The sequence below is a fragment of the Protopterus annectens genome, chromosome 5.part0 (assembly GCF_019279795.1).
Source record: "Protopterus annectens isolate FY-2018-M chromosome 5.part0, PAN1.0, whole genome shotgun sequence".
In the NCBI taxonomy this organism is placed as follows: Eukaryota; Metazoa; Chordata; order Ceratodontiformes; family Protopteridae; genus Protopterus; species Protopterus annectens.
This window is the reverse complement of record NC_056735.1, coordinates 1,460,517,883-1,460,538,923: the sequence shown is the minus strand read 5'-3', so window position 1 is coordinate 1,460,538,923 and position 21,041 is coordinate 1,460,517,883. Positions and strand designations below refer to the sequence as shown.

The 21,041-nt window shown below is 38.8% G+C and overlaps 1 protein-coding gene across 1 annotated transcript in view; it reads left to right on the top strand.

The window, feature by feature from the left end:
- Positions 1 to 21,041, top strand: part of SLC15A1 (solute carrier family 15 member 1) — a 422,183-nt gene that overhangs the window by 273,742 nt on the left and 127,400 nt on the right. Inside the window, exon 17 of the mRNA XM_044071289.1 lies at positions 5,524 to 5,570. Coding sequence (XP_043927224.1) covers positions 5,524 to 5,570 — 47 coding nt within the window. The remainder of the gene's footprint in view (positions 1 to 5,523; positions 5,571 to 21,041) is intronic.

Sequence of the window (21,041 nt, the reverse complement as noted above, 5' to 3'; positions counted from 1 at the left end):
TGGTTTATTCAGTCATCTGAAATGCAACAAGAACTGATGATACGAAGAAAAGTGAAAGAGAATAAAATTAGATATGTAACCACATACAGTGGATATACATATCAAGTATGTAAAATAATTGAAAAGAATTGGCCAATACTGATGGCTATGCCAGAAATTGAAAAGTTGGTTGGATCAAAACCTAGTTTTGCATTTAGAAATCATCAAGCATTAAAAAGCATGTTATGCTATAAGGATTTTAAGAAAGAACAGAAGTTAGTACGAGGTAGGTTAGGCACTCATAAATGCCATAATTGTACTTGCTGTATAGATATTTTGGAAGCAGATCAACACTTTAGACATCCTGTTACAAATATTAGATTTGAGTTTCACTGTATGGCCACTTGTAATACAACTAGATTAGTATACCTTGCTACTTGCATACAGTGTTATGTGTTTTATGTAGGGAAAACGACAAGAAGGCTTAAAGATCGCATTATAGAACACAAATCAGAGATAAATAGGAAGGTGCAAACAAATGCTTTATATAAACATGTAATGGAATTTGAAACACATAGGTTTAAATTTAGATGTATAGACACTGTTGAAGTTGGGACAAGAGGGGGTGATATAAATAATTTCTTAGAGCTCAAGAAGCTTGAGTGGATAATTAGATTACAAGCAGATGTCACCCCTGGCCTCAACAGTGCTATTAGTATAAAGCCAGTATTAGTACAACGACAGTTAGACAATTTATAACACTATAGATAGCTATATAGCTATATACACATTTTTAAAAAACTATGTAAATTTTAATTATGAATTTCTTAAGAAGTTGTTATGAACTGTTTATGGATACTATTAGTACTTAGTTTTATATTTTATATTATTGTTTTATTGGATAATGAGTTCTAGTGGCTGGTTCTGATCATGTGATTTTATGGAGACCTCTATATAAACGAAACTAAATATGAACTATGTATGCTGATGAAGGGTTGAGAGCCCGAAAGCTTCATTAAACTTTGGCGTTCTTGGTGATTACCTTGTGTTTCTTTAGTTTTACAACTGTCCTGACAACGTTTTTCATCTTATTCAGTATATCCCATACACAATACATTTTTTATACTGGCAATTAACTTTCTACTTTTAGATTTATTTTTTATGACAGTACATGCAAGATTATTACTAACCTGCCTTGCGATGCAGCCTTTGCAGCCTACACGCATGGGCTTCCTGATTCACAGCCTGCTCCACTGCAGCTGTCAGAGACGTAAGAGGAATATTTAGCCATACCTATCCATAATATACATGAGCTAGGCAATTATTAAACAGTTAGTAGAATAAGTACTTATGCACTGCTGGAACATCACCTTGCCTAGCTTCTTGGATCCACTGATCCAAGAGCTCCCTCTTCCTCCATTTAAAGTCAGCATTGTGATGCCTGACCTGCTCACCAGTTCGAGGGATGCCAGTGACACTGGTGAGGTCACGGACAAGACTGTCCCAGGCTTCTGCTTTATATTGGGAACCCTGGTACTGGCCCTGCAGCAGTCTCTCTTCATGGTCTTTTACCAGGAGTCCAGCCATGACCTTAGACTCCTGGATGCCCCAGCGCTGCACTCGGAAGTATGATCCTTCCCCAACACCAGCCATTGTGCCTACAGGAGGAAGCTGCAACCAGTTATGAGATGTATCCCCACCTGTGGGGATTAAATAGAGCCGATTTCCCACACTTTGCCGTGATTGGATGGTTTTGAAAATGCTAAGTTTTGGGCAAACCTGCTTACCTAAGGTTGGCATTGATTAAAGGGGCATAACAATGGGAAAATCTATTTAGCTGGGCTACACATTGCTTACACCTGGTATCTCTGATTCATGTGTACATACACTGTATGCAGTACTTGTGTTTATCGGGGGATTTCACCACTTTATTACAATGACACCACACATCTGGACTTAATGCAGTACTCCAGTTCACAAATATATGTTATTTAGTAGGTTATACAACAAAAAATTGTTTATAAATTTCTTTCACATGTAAATTGTGATTTTGCTATAGTGAGGATCTGTTTGTGTATACCTCAATTCTATGTACATCTGGTATGGTGTAGTGGTCAATCACTGTGGCTATAATGTGTAGGGTCCTGGGTTCGGGACTTGCAAAGGCTGATTATTTTGTTGCTGGGCAGAACAAGGGCTGTTGGATGCAGAGTGATTAAGGCACTTTTAAGCAGTTGTAAGCGGGTTTGCATGGGTTTGCGTGATAGTAAGCAATGCTAACTCCCAGGTATTCTTCCACTTAGCCTCTAAATTGCTTATCCTGTGTAGGCATTGCTTACCCCAGTGCAAACAGGCTTAAACCCACTTACTACTGCTTAAAAGTGCTTACTCCCACTTACCCCTGCACTAATTTAGAAAGAAAAGAAACATGGGTCTTGGGAAAGTGATAGATTTGGACACTTTATACATTTTTTACACTATTTGCTGTATGGCATTGATTTATCATTCATTGCACATCATAACTTTGTTTAGTGTCCCTGATTCATGTGTACGTATACTGTATGGGGTACTTGTGTTTATCTCTAGATTTTTCCACATTATTACAATGACACCTCACATCTGCACTTAATGCAGTACTCCAGTTCACAAATATATGTTATTTAGTAGGTTATACAGCAAAAAATGTTCATAAATTGCTTTCACATGGAAAATTGAATGTACTACAGTAAGGATCAAACCAGGAATGACTGCTCACAAAGTGAACACTCTAAACACAACACTATTGCAGTACTGTTTTATCTTGCTATTTACCTTCTTGTGCCATTTAAGCTAGAGTATGTGTAGCTAAGCAATGGGCAAACCCGTGCAGCTATGGTTAAAGTTAATCAGTCTGATCAAAAAAAACCTTTCTAGTGTTATTTTCTCTAAGAAGGGACAGGTTTCACTTATTGCTGTGGATTTATGTGTGCATCTGCACATTTGACAGAAATTTTGGCATGTTTCTGTTGCTATGAGAGTAGGGTTTTCCTGGAAAGTGGGGCTTTCACCTTTGCAATGGCTGTGGGTGTGTTTTGTCCTGCAACATGTCACGTTTGTACACTAACAGTCCCACTTTGGGCATTTGAAGAGCTGGCATCCCCCTATATGAGCATTCTTGCTCATTGTAATTGCCAAACGGCAATTTCTGAGTGCAGGGGCATGTATATTGTGAGATCTCTGCTCTCAGACACACCCCCTGCACTCGTCCATGCTCCGTATCTGTTTAGGAGCAGAGGCAGCGCGCCTTCATAACTATGCATGGCGTGCTGCCGTGCTGCTCTTAAACGGTCATTCCCATGCAGGAATAAGCTATTCCTGCATGGCAGTTTACTGAATCCTGGGGTCAGTATAACCAAATACGGAATCTCTTAGTCATACAAACAGCAAGATGACTATAAAACGCACATTATAAGGGATTTAAGTGAAACTGTAATTCAATTTGAAAAACTGGTTAAAAAGAATAAAATCACAGGGAGAACACTTAGATTGACTAGAACTGGTTGCAGTCACATACTCTAACAGCCAGGTGACTGCTCAAGACACAAAGTCAACAGCTTCACCCAAACTTCCCAAAGAAATACAATTTAATAAAATAAGCAAAAAATACAGAAATCATCAAAATTACTATAAGTGCAACAAAATTAGATACTTTTCCTGTATATTATGCGGAGTTTAAGCTTGAAAACACCAAGAAATACCTCCTCAACACATGTGCTTCAGCTCAACTCTTCAGGAATCTTGAGGTATGTAAGACTTTCTTCATTTCTGGAATTGGCTGTCCTGTAGATTAAGGATTCAGCACATTAACAACCTTTAGGCAGAAACTGGTTGACTGGATGGGTAGTCCCAAATGTACCCCAAGAGTAAATGGCCTAACTCTCCTTGAGAAAGGGGGGAAGAGCCTGAGGGTGGGTATTAACAGGATGTTGATAGCTGCAAAACTAAATTACCTTAGGGGCGTGACTTGGATGGCAAGCTGAAAGCAGCAGAGTCCTTGAGCTCTGCTCTTCAATTTTTCCTGACCGGATTTTTTATTTAATTTCACCAACAAAGACCTGAAACTACTAAAATCAGATTCTGGAAGTCATTAGCTACACATTTGTGTAATTTTTAAGCTAAAGTTTTCATATTTTCCTGTCAAAATTTCAAATAGAAGGCACATTGAAACCACATTCACAAAGGAAGATGAGCAGCTCCAAGTTTTCTCAGCAAGAAACTCCAGTGAAAAAAGAAATACAGGCAATTCTTACTACAATTCAAGACTTGGTGGGTAAAATAGACAAATTAAACTTAAAAGTGGACAATATAAAATAAGATACCACTAAACAAATAACCTTATTAAATTGTTGTTGTTGTTTGTCTTTCGGCTTTTCCCGATTAGAGGTCGCCACAGCGGAACTCCGGTCCGCTAATGATTGGCAGTTGTTTTTTATGGTGTCGAGTTGCCAGCCCGACACTCAACTTTCAATGAAGGCATGCCCATTCAATGCATGTCTTTCGAACGCCCACTCGACCGTGGGGAGGACATGCAGACTCCACACAGAAGGCACTCCCAACCCAAGCTGAGAATTGAACTGGAACCTTATTAAATGAAGTCCTTAAACAACAAACTGCCCAGATTGCTGCTTTGGAAGATTCTGTAATTGATATAGCTTTCTAGTTAACAGAAAGAGAGAAAAACATAGACTTTCTTCTTCAAGAAAACACCAGACTCATTGAAAAGATACACGACATTGAGAATAGAACCAGAAGAATAAATTACCTTGAAATTCTGTGGGATTCTTTGAGTCTGCTGACAAAATCTGCATGTGAAATAATGTAAATTTCCAAATGAACTGAGCTGCATTTAGATAATTAAATGTTAACTGACCACTTTAGTTGCTTGTGATAGCTTTAGCCCAGAAGTTGAAAGCAGTATTTTTATGATGTTAACTCATTAACATAAACAAGACAAGACAATAGCATTCATGGGGTGCAAAAGGTGATTTTGCAAAGCACAAGTGAAATCTTCTTTTGTTGCAGAAATGCGGTTGTATTACAAAACAAAGATTATCACACAAATGAAGGGGTATGTCATGATTTGGGAGAAAATGTAAGTTATGTACATGAGAAAGCTGATTTGTGTTATCCCACATTTTAACATAACTTTTGGTCATTTTAGTATCCCTAAGACACAGGTTTTAAGGATGGCATGTTCTAGAACACTGCGTGCTAAATGTTCTTTAAACTGTGCCCATTTAGGCCATATGTTTACAGAGGAGAAGCTCTCAGCACTAACCACAGTGATGCAAGTGAAGCTTTACTAACACTAGTAAAATCTCTATTAACTAATGTAAGGAATTAAGCAATAACATGTACTAAATCAGAAAGTGTTGAACATATCCAGAAAACAGATAAAATGGGAATATCTGGACTGTTTTACAGTTATTTAAAGTAAACAAAAATAATAATATTCACTAATCTGCCATTATAATTCATACTATCATATTTTTCTTCTTCTAATAGATTGAAGATTATAAAAGCAAACCAGCAGATGGAAACAATGCAGTCAGGTAAATTTCATATTTTCCCATGTTGTCATGAGTTTCTTCTTGAATGAATTAAAAAATATATATTAATTAACAAAGGAGACCTTCAAATCAGAGGTTATGGGACCCTCTCTCAGAAAAGAGAGGATTGCTGTTTGCATAACAGTGGAGTATAGCAAATTCAGATGGAGGAGTTTAGATATCTTGAGATCTTGTTCATGAGTGAGGGAAGATGGATTTTTAATTGACCAGTGGATGTCTACCATTGTGGTAGTATTGCAGGTGTTGCACCAGTGTTTGTTGCTGAAGTGAAAGAAGAGACATAAAATGAAAATATCAGCCTACCAGTCAGTCTATGTGCCCCCACCTGTTGCTGTGTTTAGCAGCTTTGGGCAGTGACAAAACAGATATCAACCCCCACCCAATCAGTAGAAATAAGGTTCCTTATAATGTATTAGGGTCTACTTTTAATAATTCTCTTTTTAATTTCTCCAAATCTTTTGGGTTTCTAATACCATGACAGGAAAGGACCCCATTCCTAAGTCAAAGTATGATTAAACTTCATGAAATTAGTATTGTTTTAACCTTTATGTCAGCCAAAAGTGCTCTTCGCAGCACCCACAATGTGTCCAGTACTGACTCCTTCTGCAGTTCGTATGGAGTTACATATATTGGTAACATATTTAAACATGAGTGTAAATTCTTTTTTATAAGGCCCATTGCTCCTACTACTATTGGACCTGTCTGGGTATCTTTCTTACACATTGCTTTCATTTCCTGATATTTTATGACTTTGTGTCTCTCTGTACACAAGACAATGTTGTCACTGGGTGTCGTGATTTCAGTGATCAGTATTACTTTTGTCTTCTTTTCACAGACTATTTCTGGTTTTCTCGCATCTATCTTTTGAACTGTTGGTAATGGGTGATCCCATGTGATGTAGACTTCATCATTTTCTATGATGCTTTGTGGCTCATATTTCCAGTGTTTTTCAGCTACTTCAGTATTATAATATTTGCACAATCCCCAGTGCAACAGTCTTGCCACATTATTATGCCTTTCAGTTTACAGTCCTTCTGCCTCTAGTATATCACAACCAGCAACAAGGTGTGTGACTGTTTCTAATTCTGTTTTGCAAAACCTACATTTGTCTATTTCTCCCACATGTTCAATGGACTTTGTAAACCAGCGTATATGTAGCCCACTATCCTGGGCTGCCAGTATTAACCTTTCATCTTTTGGTTTGACTTTGCCTCTCCTAAACCATTCCTTCATTTGATCCTGATCAACATGAGGTTCTTCTAGGACTTTCCTATACTTGCAACTATATGTATGCATTTTCCCCATTTCTTGCCTTCTCATATAATCTGTCACCTTATATTCTTTCTTTTGTTTTTTGGCACATTCAGTTGCTGCCTGATTTTTATCTACTTCTGGTTTGGTTTCCATTCCCACTTGATGCCGATAAGCTTCTGCTATACTAAGAAGGGAAGTCATCTTAGATTTATTCTCCTCATGTTTCAAAACTTTCACTATGTTTGTGTCTTGTGAGGTCAGCAGATATGGATGCATTCCCATGATTGCAGATCTATACATGTAATCAATTTCAAGGAGGCCCATACCTCCTTTGGAATGGGTAATATATAATCTTGGTATGCACTGATTTTTATAAATCATTTGATGAGCACGAAGCATCCTTCTTGTTTTCCTGTCTAATCTATTCAACACTTTTAGGGCCAGTCAGTCACTCCAATACTGTAAGTTAGGACAGGAAGAGCAAATTGGTTTATAGCCTGAACTTTGTTCCTAGATGTCAATGCTATTTTCAGGATTAATTCAACTCTTTTAAAATATTACTTACTAAGTTTTATTCGCATTTGTTCATGTTTTATTGTTGATCCTTCATCAATTCCCAAATATTTATACACTCCCTCTTGCTCAAGTTCTTTTACATCACATTGTTGTCCCAAACTGATGTTTTCTTGGTGCTGCAGCTTTCCTGCTTTAAAGGTTGCTTTTTCACATTTATCAAGAACAAATGACATTCTTATATCATCTGAAAAAGTTTTGACTACTTGCAGTTGTGCTTTCAATTCCTCATCTGATGAGCTATACGGTTTTAAATCATCGACAAAGAGAAGATGAGACATCTTTACACTTTGTTGCTTTCTGGGAGCCAAATTACGGCTGTGACCTAATCTGTTAAGCAGACAGCTTAATGGGTTAAGGGCAAGGCAAAAGAGCAATGGTGACAGAGAGTTGCCCTGGAAAATCTTCATTTGGATTTTTATCCCTGGAATAATAATTTGCCATTTATCATGGTTTAACTGCAAAGTGGTTTGCCACTGTTTCGTGGTCTCTGTAATGTAGTTTATCAGTGTAGGGTATATGTTATACATTTTTAAGCACTGTTTATCCATGAATGTGGGATACTGTCAAATACTTTTTTGTAGTCAGTCCATGCCATGCTTAAATCCTTCCCCTTTTTACAGTTCTCCACTATGACTTTATTCAACAACAAATGATCCTTTGTTTCATATGACTTTCTTTTATTGCTCTTTTGTTCTATTGCCATAATTGAGTTTTCTTCTAAATGACTATAAACTCTGTCTGTATCAGTTCCAGTGTATGGTTTATATGTCATTGGAAGAAAAGTTATTGGTCTATAATTTTTAGGGTAACTTGCAGGCTCACTCTTAAGTAGGAATAATAAAAAAGAGATAAATCTGTCTCCCAAAGGTTACCTCCAAAATCGAAAGAATTGAAGTCCAAAGTGAAGTGTATAAGAGGCAAACCACCACGATAAAAAAGTTATATTTTATTGGAGAAAATAAGATGAGCGCTTTCACGTGCTACTGGAAGGCACGCTTCTTCAGATCTAATGCATCAAAATTCACCTAAACATTTTATACTAATCTTCAATTGAATAATTCATGTATTAAGTAGTTGATTGAACAATTAAACAATTAAATAATTAAATAATTATATTCAATAAAGTCAAAACCAAGTGAAGCAGTTAAAATACAAACGTGAAAAAGTAAAAATCACACTGACTAGATTCATGTTATATTCTAAAGCATGAATATAAAGTGCTTAAATCCCTTAAACATTCTAAATAAATAAAATATAATATAGATAACCATATAAATTCTAAAAATATGCATATATGTATAAAATAGAATATGTAAATATGTCATTTTATCAAGAAAGTATACATGTAACTTTCATAACTAGTAAAGCAGCACTCAGAACTAAAAACTAAATGTGTGTCTGTAGAACATATAATATAAAATACATAAAGTATATGGATATATAAAACCAGAAATCATTGCAATATAATATGAATAAATAGACATATTCATGAAAAGAAAAAGAGAACATCAGGCAAATATGTATGAATATGTATGAACTGGGAAATGAGGAAAACATATGTATATGCATACCATAATCATTGTAAACTACTTTATATTATATTATATTTCAATAATTCCGTTTTTTCAGAACTGACCTAATGCTAATGTAAGAATTAAGTCCTGGAGGGTACTGAGCTTTAAATCTCAGTATCCAATTAAGCTCTAAATTTTCTAGACTATTGAAATTATCTCCCTTTCTTGTACTCGGGAGTTCTTTTTTGTAGTATTCTAAAAAAGAATTTATGTTCAGGGAATTCTGAAATATGTATCCTGTATTCTATCTCTTAAACGTCTAGTGGTCATGACTATATAAAAAGCAGGGCATGACTCACAATCAGCAAGATATATTACATTAGTGTCATTACATGTCGCTGAGAACTTAGGTTCAAATTTAAAACCTGTTTCTGGATGTTCAAATATGGAACATTTTGATATTCAGGGACACATGCTGCATTTTCCACAAGCATGGGTTCCAGTAACCTTCTTATTTAAAATGTGACTGTTGAATTGTGATGTATGGTTTTCAATACATAAAATCCTTTTCAAATTTTTCATATTTTTATAAGTAAAGGTAGGTTTTATTCCTACTATATGTTTAATGTCTGTATCTGTTGTCAAAATGTGCCAGTTCTTCATTATTATATTTACTATATCTCTATTGTCACTAGTAAAACTAGTTAAGTAGTAAAGTGAGGGGGTGTCAGGCTTGATATAACTCTGTTTATGGGGTCTGGAGCCTATGCATCCTGTTCTAAAAGAACTAACTGATGTCGCAGGTTTATAAGAGGACAAGAACAAATCTTTAATCCTAGATACCATATTAACATTATAACCCCTATCTAAAAATAATTTCTCTAATTTAATAAATTCATTTAACCATTCATCAACATCCTGACAAAGTTTATTTATTCTCAAAAATTGCCCTTTTACTATATTACTGAACATAAACCTGGGGAGCATACTATCATAATGCAACAGTGTGTTCTTCCAACTAGGTTTTCTGTAAAGCGAAGTACTCAGGCCTCCATTTCCATCTTTTTTAATAGTAAGGTCTAGAAAATTAACACTAGAATGTGAGTATTCAATAGTGAACTTTAAAAATTCTGTTGTATTTTCTAACTCAGATACAAAGCTCATTAATTCATCAGCAGTACCATCCCACACCAGTAGGATGTCATCAACAAATCTCCTATACAGGGAGACTTTTTTAAAACCTATATTGGTAAATAGGGATGAGACTTCCCAGCTGTAAACTACAAGGTTTGCATAAGTGTTAGTGCAGGGGGTGCCCATAGCAACCCCCCACTGTTGTAAATAGAAGTGACCATTGAACATCAGTACATTATTAGTTAATACTAGTTCCAATAAGGCATTGAGTAAAATCTGCTCATTGTTATTAAATTTTAAACTTTGATTCAACTCTTTGATTCACTCTTAAGTAGGAGCATTGTTTTTCCTGTTGTTAACCAGGTTGCTGTCTGTTCGGGGTGCGCATATAAATAGTATTTACTCATGGCTAAATCTTCTTGCAAAGACGTTAATACTTTTAACGAGAAGTTAGGTACTGCATCTGGACCTGAGGTTTTCCAATTAGAGGTTTTTCTTAACTCTGTTTTAATCTCTCCGGCTGTTACTTCATCCAATTTCATATCCTGTCCCTTTAAACTTCTTATTCTTTCTTTTACTTTTTCTATCCATTTAGCATCTTTGTTATTTGCCACAGGATCTTCACAAATACTTCTCCAAAATGTATCTATTTCTTCTTTGTTTTTGGTGGTCTTTCAATTCCTTTTACCTTGTTTCCTAATGCTCTATAAAACTTTTTTGGGTCATCAATAAATTGCTTAATTTGTACTTTTCCATTATATTTATCTGCATATCTTCTAAGTTTTTCTGCCTGTGCTGATATTTTTAATTTATTGTTTGCAATAGTGCATGATAAATTCTGATCTGTTATAATAGTGCACATTGCTTTTATCACGTCAATCTTTCTGAGTATTTTTGTTGATCTGTTCCCTCTTCTAAACTCTTCTAACAATGACACTTCTTAATTGCTTTATAGTTTTCTCTGTTTGATTCTTCCATTATATTTGATTTCTCCCCTTCCTTTCTCTTATTACCCTGTGTTCTTGTGGTAGAATTAAATCTGTTATTAATTTAGCTGCACAGTAATATATTCTGTTTACTTCTGTTATATCGCATTTATCTCTATGCACAGTCTGAATTACTGTGTTCATTTGTTTTATCAAATTTCTAATTATTGAGTTTTATTGACCTTCTGCAGTCTTATTTCTTTCATTGATTTTAATATGTCTATCTATCTCTATTAAATTAAGCAACTCTTCTCTTAGTTCATTTAACTCATTTCCTTCTAAAATGAGGGCACATTTTTTGTTCACCATTTCCTGTGCGCATGCTATAGAAGGTTCTGTAGCATCTTCCTGTGGCACATTCTCTTCAGTTTCATTCACTCCACAACATTGACTGAGTCAGGGTTGCCAGCTTCCTGTTCCTTCCCTTGCTGTCCAGCTTCAATTGAATGTTTATACTGGTTTCCTGTGGAAGGCTCCAAAATATCTTCATATGGCAACTGACCAAGTTGCTTCCCATTCCATTGGTTTCTCCTTAGTCTGGACGTCCATTGCTCTATCCTGCTGTGGTACTTTCTGAGTTAGATTTTTTACACTGAATCCTTCACTTTGCAAGTACTCTATAACCTCAATTTCTATTTCTTTAACTTCTCAATTACTAATATTCTTTTCTACTTTTCATTTATTTATTTTATTTTATTTTATTTTACATTTGTTGACAGGGCTAGTCTAACTGGATATATGTCCATTTTCAGTAGAGGCCCGGGGAGATAAGCTCCAAGATAGGACAATGGAATGAACACAATAACAACTAGGAAACATGAGACAAATCCTATTAATAGTAGCTATTAGAGGTTATTACAGTAAAATTTACAGTGCAGAATACAGGCATAACATAGGATGTTAATACAATCAAGGTATTCTATAGATAGATAGTATAATAGATTAAATAGGACAGAGTTGCTGTTAATGAGTAGATGGAGTAGGGAGAGCAAGGTATTTAGAGACATATAGACTAGTCAGGTTTTGAACAGGGGCATAACCAGTGAGTTTTGAGGAACACTTTCAATTTGTCTTTGAAACAGGATAGTGAGGGAAGTGTGGAGAGTTAATTTGGGAGGAAATTCCAGGCTTTTCCAACAATATTAGAAAAAAGGGAGTCACCAGCCTTGTTGTTTGGCTTAGTGGAATGTACTAGAAGTTTCTGAGAAGACCTTAAGGATTCCATGTTTTTATAGGGAGTGATTAGTGTGGAAAGAATAGGAGTTTTGGAAGGTTTATAAAGAGTGTTGTGGGCTATAGTTAGTTGATGGAATTTAATCAGATCTTGTAGTTCAACATATCATCTTTGTCTTCTTATTTTTCATAGTGTAAAGTTTTCCATGTCCAGATTCCTTTGCCTATATTTCTTTTCAAATATCTTTGGTGCTGCTCTTTTTGTATTGATTAGCTTTGCTTTCTCCTTTGCATAAATATTACACCATATTAAATCACTTTGGAAGGGGAGTAAGGCTAGGTGTATTGGAGGTGGGTTCAAATTGTTTTATCATGGTGTGGATGGGAGGAGAAATGGCATAGGAGTTATTCTGAAGGAACAGTATGCTAAGAGTGTTTTGGAGGTGAAAAGAGTGTTGTATAGAGTGATGTTTATGAAGCTAGAAATTGATGGTGTAATGATGAATGTTGTTAGTGCATATGCTCCACAAGTTGGGTGTGCAATGGATGAGAAAGAAACATTTTGGAGTGAACTGGATGAAGTGGTGATGACTGTACTCAAGGGTGAGAGAGTAGTGATTGGAGCAGATTTCAATGAGCATGTTGGTGAAGGGAACAGAGGGGATGAGGAACTGATGGGTAGGTATGGTGTTAAATAAAGGAATGCAGAAGGTCAGATGGTAGTGGATTTTGCGAAAAGGATGGACACAGCTGTGGTGAATACGTATTTTTACAAGAGGGAGGAGCATAAGGTGACATACAAGAGTGGAGGAAGATGCACACAGGTGGGTTATATCTTATGTAGGAGGGCCAGTTTGAAGGAGATTGGAGACTGTAAAGTGTTGACCGGAGAAAGTGTAGTTAGGCAGCATAGGATGGTGGTTTGTAGGATGACTTTGGTGATCAAGAAGAGGAGGAGGAGTGTGAGGGCAGCACCAAGGATCAAATGGTGGAAATTGAAAAAGGGAAGGGTAATTGTGAGGTGGAGTTCAGGGATGAGTTAAGACAGGCACTGGGTGGCAGTGAAGAGTTACCAAATAGCTGGGTAACTACAACAGAGCTAGTAAGGGAGACGGCTAGAAAGGTGCTTGGTATCACATCTGGACAGAGGAAGGACGACAAGGAGACATGGTGGTGGAATGAGGAAGTACAGGAGAGTATACAGACAAAGAGGTTGGCAAAGAAGAAGTGGAATTGTCAGAGAGATGAAGAAAGTAGACAGGAGTATAAGGAGATGAGGTGCATGGCAAAGAGAGAGGTGGCGAAGGCTAAGGATAAGGCATATGAAGAGTTGTATGAAAGGCTGGACACTAAGAAGGGAGAAAAGGGCCTGTAGCGATTGGCTAGACAGAGGGACCGAGGTAGGAAAGATGTGCAGCAGGTAATGGTGATAAAGGATAATGAGGAAAACATACTCACAAGTGAGGAGAGTTTGTTGAGGAGATGGAAAGAGTACTTTGAGGGGCTGATGAATGAAGAGAATGAGAGGGAGAGAAGGTTGGATGATGTAGGGATAGTGAATCATGAAGTGCAATGGATTAGCAAGGAGGAAGTAAGGATAGCTATGAAGAGAATGAAGAATGGAAAGGCTGTTGGCCCAGATGACATACCTGTGGAAGCATGGAGGTGTTTAGGTGAAATGGCAGTGGAGTGTTTAACCAGATTGTTTAATGAAATCTTGGAAAGTGAGAGGATGCCTGAGGAATGGAGAAAGTGTTTTGGTACCAATTTTTAAGAATAAGGGTGATGTGCAGAGCTGTAGTAACTACAGAGGGATTAAATTGATCAGTCACAGCATGAAGTTATGGGAAAGAGTAGTGGAAGCTAGGTTAAGAAGAGACGTGATGATTAGTGATCAGCAGTATGGTTTCATGCTGGGAAAGAGCACTACAGATGTGATGTTTGCTCTGAGAGTGTTGATGGAGAAGTACAGAGAAGGTCAGAAGGCATTGCATTGTGTTTTTGTAGACTTAGAGAAAGCATATGACAGGGTGCCTAGAGAGGAATTGTGGTATTGTATGAGGAAGTCAGGAGTGTCAGAGAAGTATGTAAGAGTGGTACAGGATATGTACGAGGGTAGTGTGACAGTGGTGAGGTCTGCGGTAGGAGTGATGGATGCGTTTAAGGTGGAGGTGGGGTTACATCAAGGATCAGCTATGAGCCCTTTCTTATTTGCAATGGTGATGGACAGGTTGACAGACGAGATCAGACAGGAATCCCTGTGGACTATGATGTTTGCAGATGACATTGTGATCTGTAGTGAGAGTAGGGAACAGATGGAGGAGACCCTGGAGAGATGGAGATATGCCCTAGAGAGAAGAGGAATGAAGGTCAGCAGGACTAAGACAGAATATATGTGTGTGAATGAGAGGGAGGATAGAGGAATGGTGAAGATGCAAGGAGTAGAGGTAGTGAAGGTGGATGAGTTTAAATACTTGGGGTCAATAGTTCAGAGTAACGGTGAGTGTGGAAGAGAGGTGAAGAAGAGGGTACAGGCAGGATGGAGTGGGTGGAAAAGAGTGTCAGGAGTGATTTGTGACAGATGAGTACCTGTAAGAGTGAAAGGTAAGGTCTACAAGAGGGTAGTGAGACCAGCTATGTTATATGGGTTGGAGACAGTGACATTGACAAAAAGACAGGAGTTTGAGCTGGATGTGGCAGAGTTGAAGATGTTAAGATTTGCATTGGGTGTGACGAGGATGGACAGGATTAGGAATAAGTATATTAGAGGGTCAGCCTAAGTTGGAAGGTTTGGAGACAAAGCCAGAGAGGCAAGATTACGTTGGTTTGGACATGTGCTGAGGAGGGATGCTGAGTATATTGGGAAAAAGATGTTAAGGATGAAGCTACCAGGTAATAGGAAAAGAGGAAGGCCTAAGATAAGGTTTATGGATGTGGTGAGAGAGGACATGCAGGTGGTTGGTGTGAAAGAGCAAGATGCAGAGGAAAGGAAGAAATAGAAACAGATGATCCGCTGTGGCAACCCCTAACGGGAACAGCCAAAAGAAGATGATGATGATGATTAAATCTCTTTTTCATTCCAGTGTCCATATTTCTTCTTCAAATGTCTCCTGAGCTTTCTGTTTCTTCTTACTTTGGAGACTCATTCCATCATGCAGTGATGTAACCTGTGTTAGACCTTTTACACCAGATCTTTCACTTTGCAGGCATTCCATAACTTCAACTTCTATTTTTCTATTTTTTTTTTCTATTTAGTAACAGAGTGGGGGACACAATAGTGTAGGAGGACCATGAAGTACAATCTCTGCTCTTTTGTGGTTTGAAGAGTCAGCTGGATGCTTTAGGTAACATGAGGTTGACACTGTGGCATTTCCCATGGGAGGTAATTCAGGTGCAAACCATTGAAGAAGGGCACAGGGTAGGCCTAATGATACTTATATCTGTTAGCTTGACTTGGAGTGTCTGGGGATGGAGGCAGTGATGTTCCTAGAGAAAATGGAGCCCTAGGCAAAGAATTCTATGGTGTTCCTTTTTTTTTTTGTATGAGCCTTGGTATTCATGAACACAGATCACAGATATGTGACCATGTTTGTTATGCCACTGAGGACTACCATGATTCATAGGGATTTACAGTCCCATTCCTCATTTCTTGAATGACACACAAGAATGACAATGCTCACTAATTACAGGTAGTGCTGCGCACCCTGGGAGTGTTATACACTGCTGCTGAGTAAGGTAGCTGATATTGTACAACAGGCTTTATATAGCAGGTACACTAGTTATTTGATAAAGCATGTTATGCAGCAGTTACATTCCTTACTCAATCAGTGGATGGTGAGTCATTACTGGATCTAAACAGAAATTCCTTAAGATTCCAAGAGCAGAATAAGTTATTCCTTACACTTATTCTATTGAATTGCACTTCTGTAATGCTTATAATTGTGCTATACAGTTAATGTACTACATTTTGCACTGTTATAAAGCTTTTTTTATTGTTTCACTGCATTCATGTACTGTTTTATACTATTTTGACTGTATTTTTAATTGCTAGATACTGTTTCATTACTCTAATTGCATGTTTACTTAATTACTTAACTGTAAACTGCTTTTTCATACTAAGAGTTGTATTTTCTGTTTGTAAGTGCTCTATCCATGCTTTTCTGTGCATCTTTTTGAGGTTTCTGTGTTCTAGTCAGGTATCATATAACTGATTTGTTTGCAGTTAAAAGCATTCACTAGAGTCTCCTTGCTCTTCTATCCGTTTAAAACTTTCATTTATTGGCTACAGCTAGTGGCTGTAATAGTTTCCCACCCCGCTTCCTATTATCATCTTGTTCTTATACTTGGTGGCTTTGCAGTTGCCTGCCCATACTATATATTTGATCTAGGACACTCCTCCCAGTCTAGTATCATTAGTTCATTTTACCTAATAGAGAGAGAACATTTGTGTAGGCAAACCCACTTAGATTCTTAACCTTGAATTATCTTCTGTTCCAGCTTTCTCCTTTTCCACTTTACTAAAAAAAAATAAAAAAACATTCTAAGCTTGTTTCCCCCCTTTCTTGTAACTAGTCTAGTCCAGATACAGATTTGCTGTATCCAGGATTGTTTGTAAGCTCCTGAGCCCCCCAAACCTTTCTGTGTTGGTGGGAAGCCTGCTAGCTTATTAGTGGGCGTGGTAAGCACTAGGTAACCTATCTAGCACATAAGGGGTGGTTACTGGCCCAGAAATTGTAGTTACTGGCCGTTTGGGCAGTTTTTCCATCTCTCTCAACTTTCTGATTTAAAAGCCTGCATTTGCACTTGTTTCCCCCTTTTCTGTAACTAGTCTAGTCCAGATACAGATTTGCTCTATCCAAGACTGTTTGTAAGCTCCTGAGCCCCCCACACCTTTCTGTGTTGGAGGTAAGACTTCTAGCTTATCAGTGTGAGTGGCAAGCACTAGGTAACCTATCTACCACATAAGGAGTGGTTTCTGCCCCAGAAATTGTAGTTTTAGCCATTTGGGGCAGTTTTTCCATCTCTTTCAACTTCCTGATTTAAAAACCCACATTTGCACTTGTTTCCCCCTTTCCTGTAACTAGTCTAGTCCAGATACAGATTGGCTGTATCCATGACAGTTTGTAATCTCGAGTCCCCAACCATTTCTGTGTTGGAGGGGAAGCCTTCAAGCTTATCAGTGGGAGTGGTAAGGACTAGGTAGCCTTTCTACCACAATAGGAGTAGTTTCTGGACCAGATATTGTGGTTTATTGGCCTTTTGGGCAGTTTCTTCCATCTCTTTCAACTTTCTGGCTTAAAAGCCTGTCTTTGCACTTGTTTTCCCCCTTTCCTGTAACTAGTCTAGTCCAGATACAGATTTGCTGTGTCCAAGACTGTTTGTAAGCTTCTGAGCCCCCCAAGCCTTTCTGTGTTGGAGGGAAGCCTTCTAGCTTATCAGTGGGAGTGGTAAGCAGTAGGTAGCCTATCTACCACAAGAGGAGTGGTTCCTGGCCCAGAAATTGTAGTTTATTGGCAGTTTGAACAGTTTTTCCATCTCTCTCAACTTTCTGGTTTAAAAGCCCACATTTGTGCTAGTTTCCTGCCTTTCCTGTAACCAGTCTAGTCCAGATACAGACTTGCTGTATCCAGGACTGTTTGTAAGCTTCTGAGCAGTGGCAGAGTCTGCTCCTCAATTTTTCCCTTAAATCTACTAATTCTCCCCTCTCCTGCACTTATACTAGCTTATTAGTCTAGCACTTTACCAGATATCTTGTAGCAACTATTGTAGCACACAAAAGTGCTACCAGCACTAAACGTTCTACAAGGTAACAGATCCAGTACTTATTTTCAATTCCCACCCCTCCAAGCATGTCTAAAGGTCAGTTCCCTGTGCTTTCTCCTATTAACCTGGTGAAATTGGGCATCCTGAGGCAATATAGCAACTGCCTCATGTACATCGACAACCCTCTCCTTTTACCTTCCAACTCTCAGACTTGCGAGAGATGCACTTATATATCTAAACTGGAAGCCACACACTCTCCAGCCAAGACCGGACTAGCTGGTTAAGAGGAGAAAGTCAACACTTGCACCACACCATATGGAACACATAGCCCTCCAGAACACACACCAGCACTGCCTTCACATAAAAAACAAACCACACACCCACCTTCATATGGGCGCTCAATAAAAATCTACCCAAGCAGCAGAGACCTCCAAGTCAGAAACACACTAGACCACCACAACACAACACTAATCACGAGACACATAACTCTTCTAAACAGTGTGCCACTCAGTCAAAGATCCTAAGGAAAAACAGCATGCCCAACACACTAGTTATTGGTGACTCAATAGAGAGGCACACTGATGTCCCACACACTAGGCTGAATAAGGAGAAAGTAACAGTCAGCTGCCTGTCAGGTGCCAGGATCCACGACATAACACACTCACTCAGGTCCCTCAACAACAGGTACATATATGAGTCTGTCATTGTACATGTGGGTGTGAATGACCTGAGATGTACCTCCCTGGAATACATAAAAAGAGAGATGGAGGAGCTCTTGGATTATGTAGCCCAGGCAGGTATGACCCTAGCCCTGAGCAGCATCCTACCATCATCCAGAATGATACCACAGTGCAAGCAGAAAATGATTGATTTAAACAACTGGCTAAGTTTCTGGTGTCATTCTAAGGGGATCCAGTATCTGTTTGCCTGGGATGACATGACTGACAGACCTCGATGCTTTGCTAGAGATGGCCTGCATCTGTCACTCCTGGGCTTCCAGATACTGGCCAAGGCTCTTGCCACCCCTATAGTGCCCTTTTTAGGTGGTATTCCTAAGACCAAATTACTACCGTAACAGCTACTAACAAATGCAATCTGAGGGTCATGTTCCTCAATGCTAGAAGTTAAACCTCAAAATGCACTCACTCAAGGCACTCCTTAAAATAGAGAAAATTGACATTTGTGCTGTAACAGAGACCTGGTTTAAGGTAGCAGAAAGCACCCCTGCACTGCCAGGCTATAACTCATTCCACACCTTTTGGTCCCAGAACTTGGACCGAAGCTCTGAATCCAGTGGTGTTTCCATATTCATAAAGGATTCGCACACCTCCAGACTGGTAGCCCAACATAACCCATCAGAGATACTTCAGGTGCAGCTAACATTGGGTAAGACAGTGATTCAGGTCATAGCCTGCTATAGGTCCCCAACCATGTCCCAAGACTCGCACTCCACATTCCTAAGCACACTGGGGAATGTTAGGGTCCAACCTAACACTCTCTTACTAGGCAACTTCAACTACCCCTCCATTAACTGGGTAAACTACTCATGTACCAATACACTTGCCCAACATTTCCTGGAGTTCATTAATTCCAATGCCCTGCATCATCTCATTCTTACCCCCACTAGAGGTAGCAACATCCTTGACCTGGTCATTACTAACATGGGTGACCATTGCTCTACACCAATAGTCAGCTCCTCCCTGGTTAGATCCAACGACAAACTAATTACCTTGGAAATCTACATCCCTCCCACTCCCGCAAAGGTAACCACCAGGAAAAACTTCTCCAAAGCTAACTTTGGGCTCCTAAAACCAGAGGTGGCTAACTTCACGGCATCCATGCAAATGGAGAATAGTTGCATGACCGCAGAATCATACACCAATGCACTATATGAAGACGTACACAAATGTATGGATCTCGCCATACCCAATAGAACCAAGACGCTCTCCTCCACAAAAAGGAAGCCAATCTGGTGGTCCCCTGCCATAAACAAACTCTACAACAGAAGGAGGAAACTGTTGAAGAATAAGGTGCAGTCCCAAGATTGGAAAAACTACCTTATCAGCCTCAACAAAAAAGTTGAGATCCCTCATCAAATCCTCTAAAGCTAGCTATGAAAACAGAATTGCAGCAGATAGTAAAAGCAACCACAAGGCCTTCTATAGTTATGTAAAGAATCTCCACAGCAATACCCAGATTTGCTCTGAGCTAATGCAAAATGGTACCTCCTATACCGAGCCAAGAGATATTGCCAGTATACTGGCCGACAGATTCAGTGCCAACTTTCCCCCTCTTTCCCCCCAAAAGGACCAATCACAATACCAGTAAATTGCCAGGCACATAGTATTACTGCTGCACAAGTTAAAACAGCACTGTCCAAGGCCAAGAATACAGCTTCTATGGGACTTGACAATATCCCTGGTTGTGTTCTACATGAACTACAGAGTGAACTGGCACCTCACCTGTGTGGCTTGTTCAATCACAGCCTCACCTTAGGCTTTGTCCCTACTGAATGTCGCAGTGCTACAGTCATCCCTCTCCACAAAGGAGGAGCAACTACAAACCCTGGGATCTATCGCCCCATTAGCCTGACAAGTCTGATATGCAAAGCTATGGAACACATCATCATGGACTAATAAACAAGGATATAGGGAATCTCCAAACTTTGGATCCCACACAGTTTGGTTTTGTGAAGGATAGATCATACCTGCTCCACTTGGTCGACTTCTTTGAGTCAGTCACCAGAGGTGTGGATGAAGGCAAGGTGATTCATACAGCCTACCTTGATCTGGCCAAGGCTTTTGATACCATTCCCCACTCAGGAATCATAGAAAAACTCACTAAGCTTGACATCAATTCCTATATCACTAGGTGGGTTGCAAACTGGCTCACAGATAGAACCCACAGTGTGAAAGTAGCTGACTCCAAGTCAGACTGCTACTTAGTCAGAGGTGGAGTCCCACAGGGTTCGGTCCTGGGTCCACTCCTGTTTGGTATCTAATTATCTGAAGTCCAGGCCAACATGAAGGGACTCTGGCTGACAAAGTTCGCAG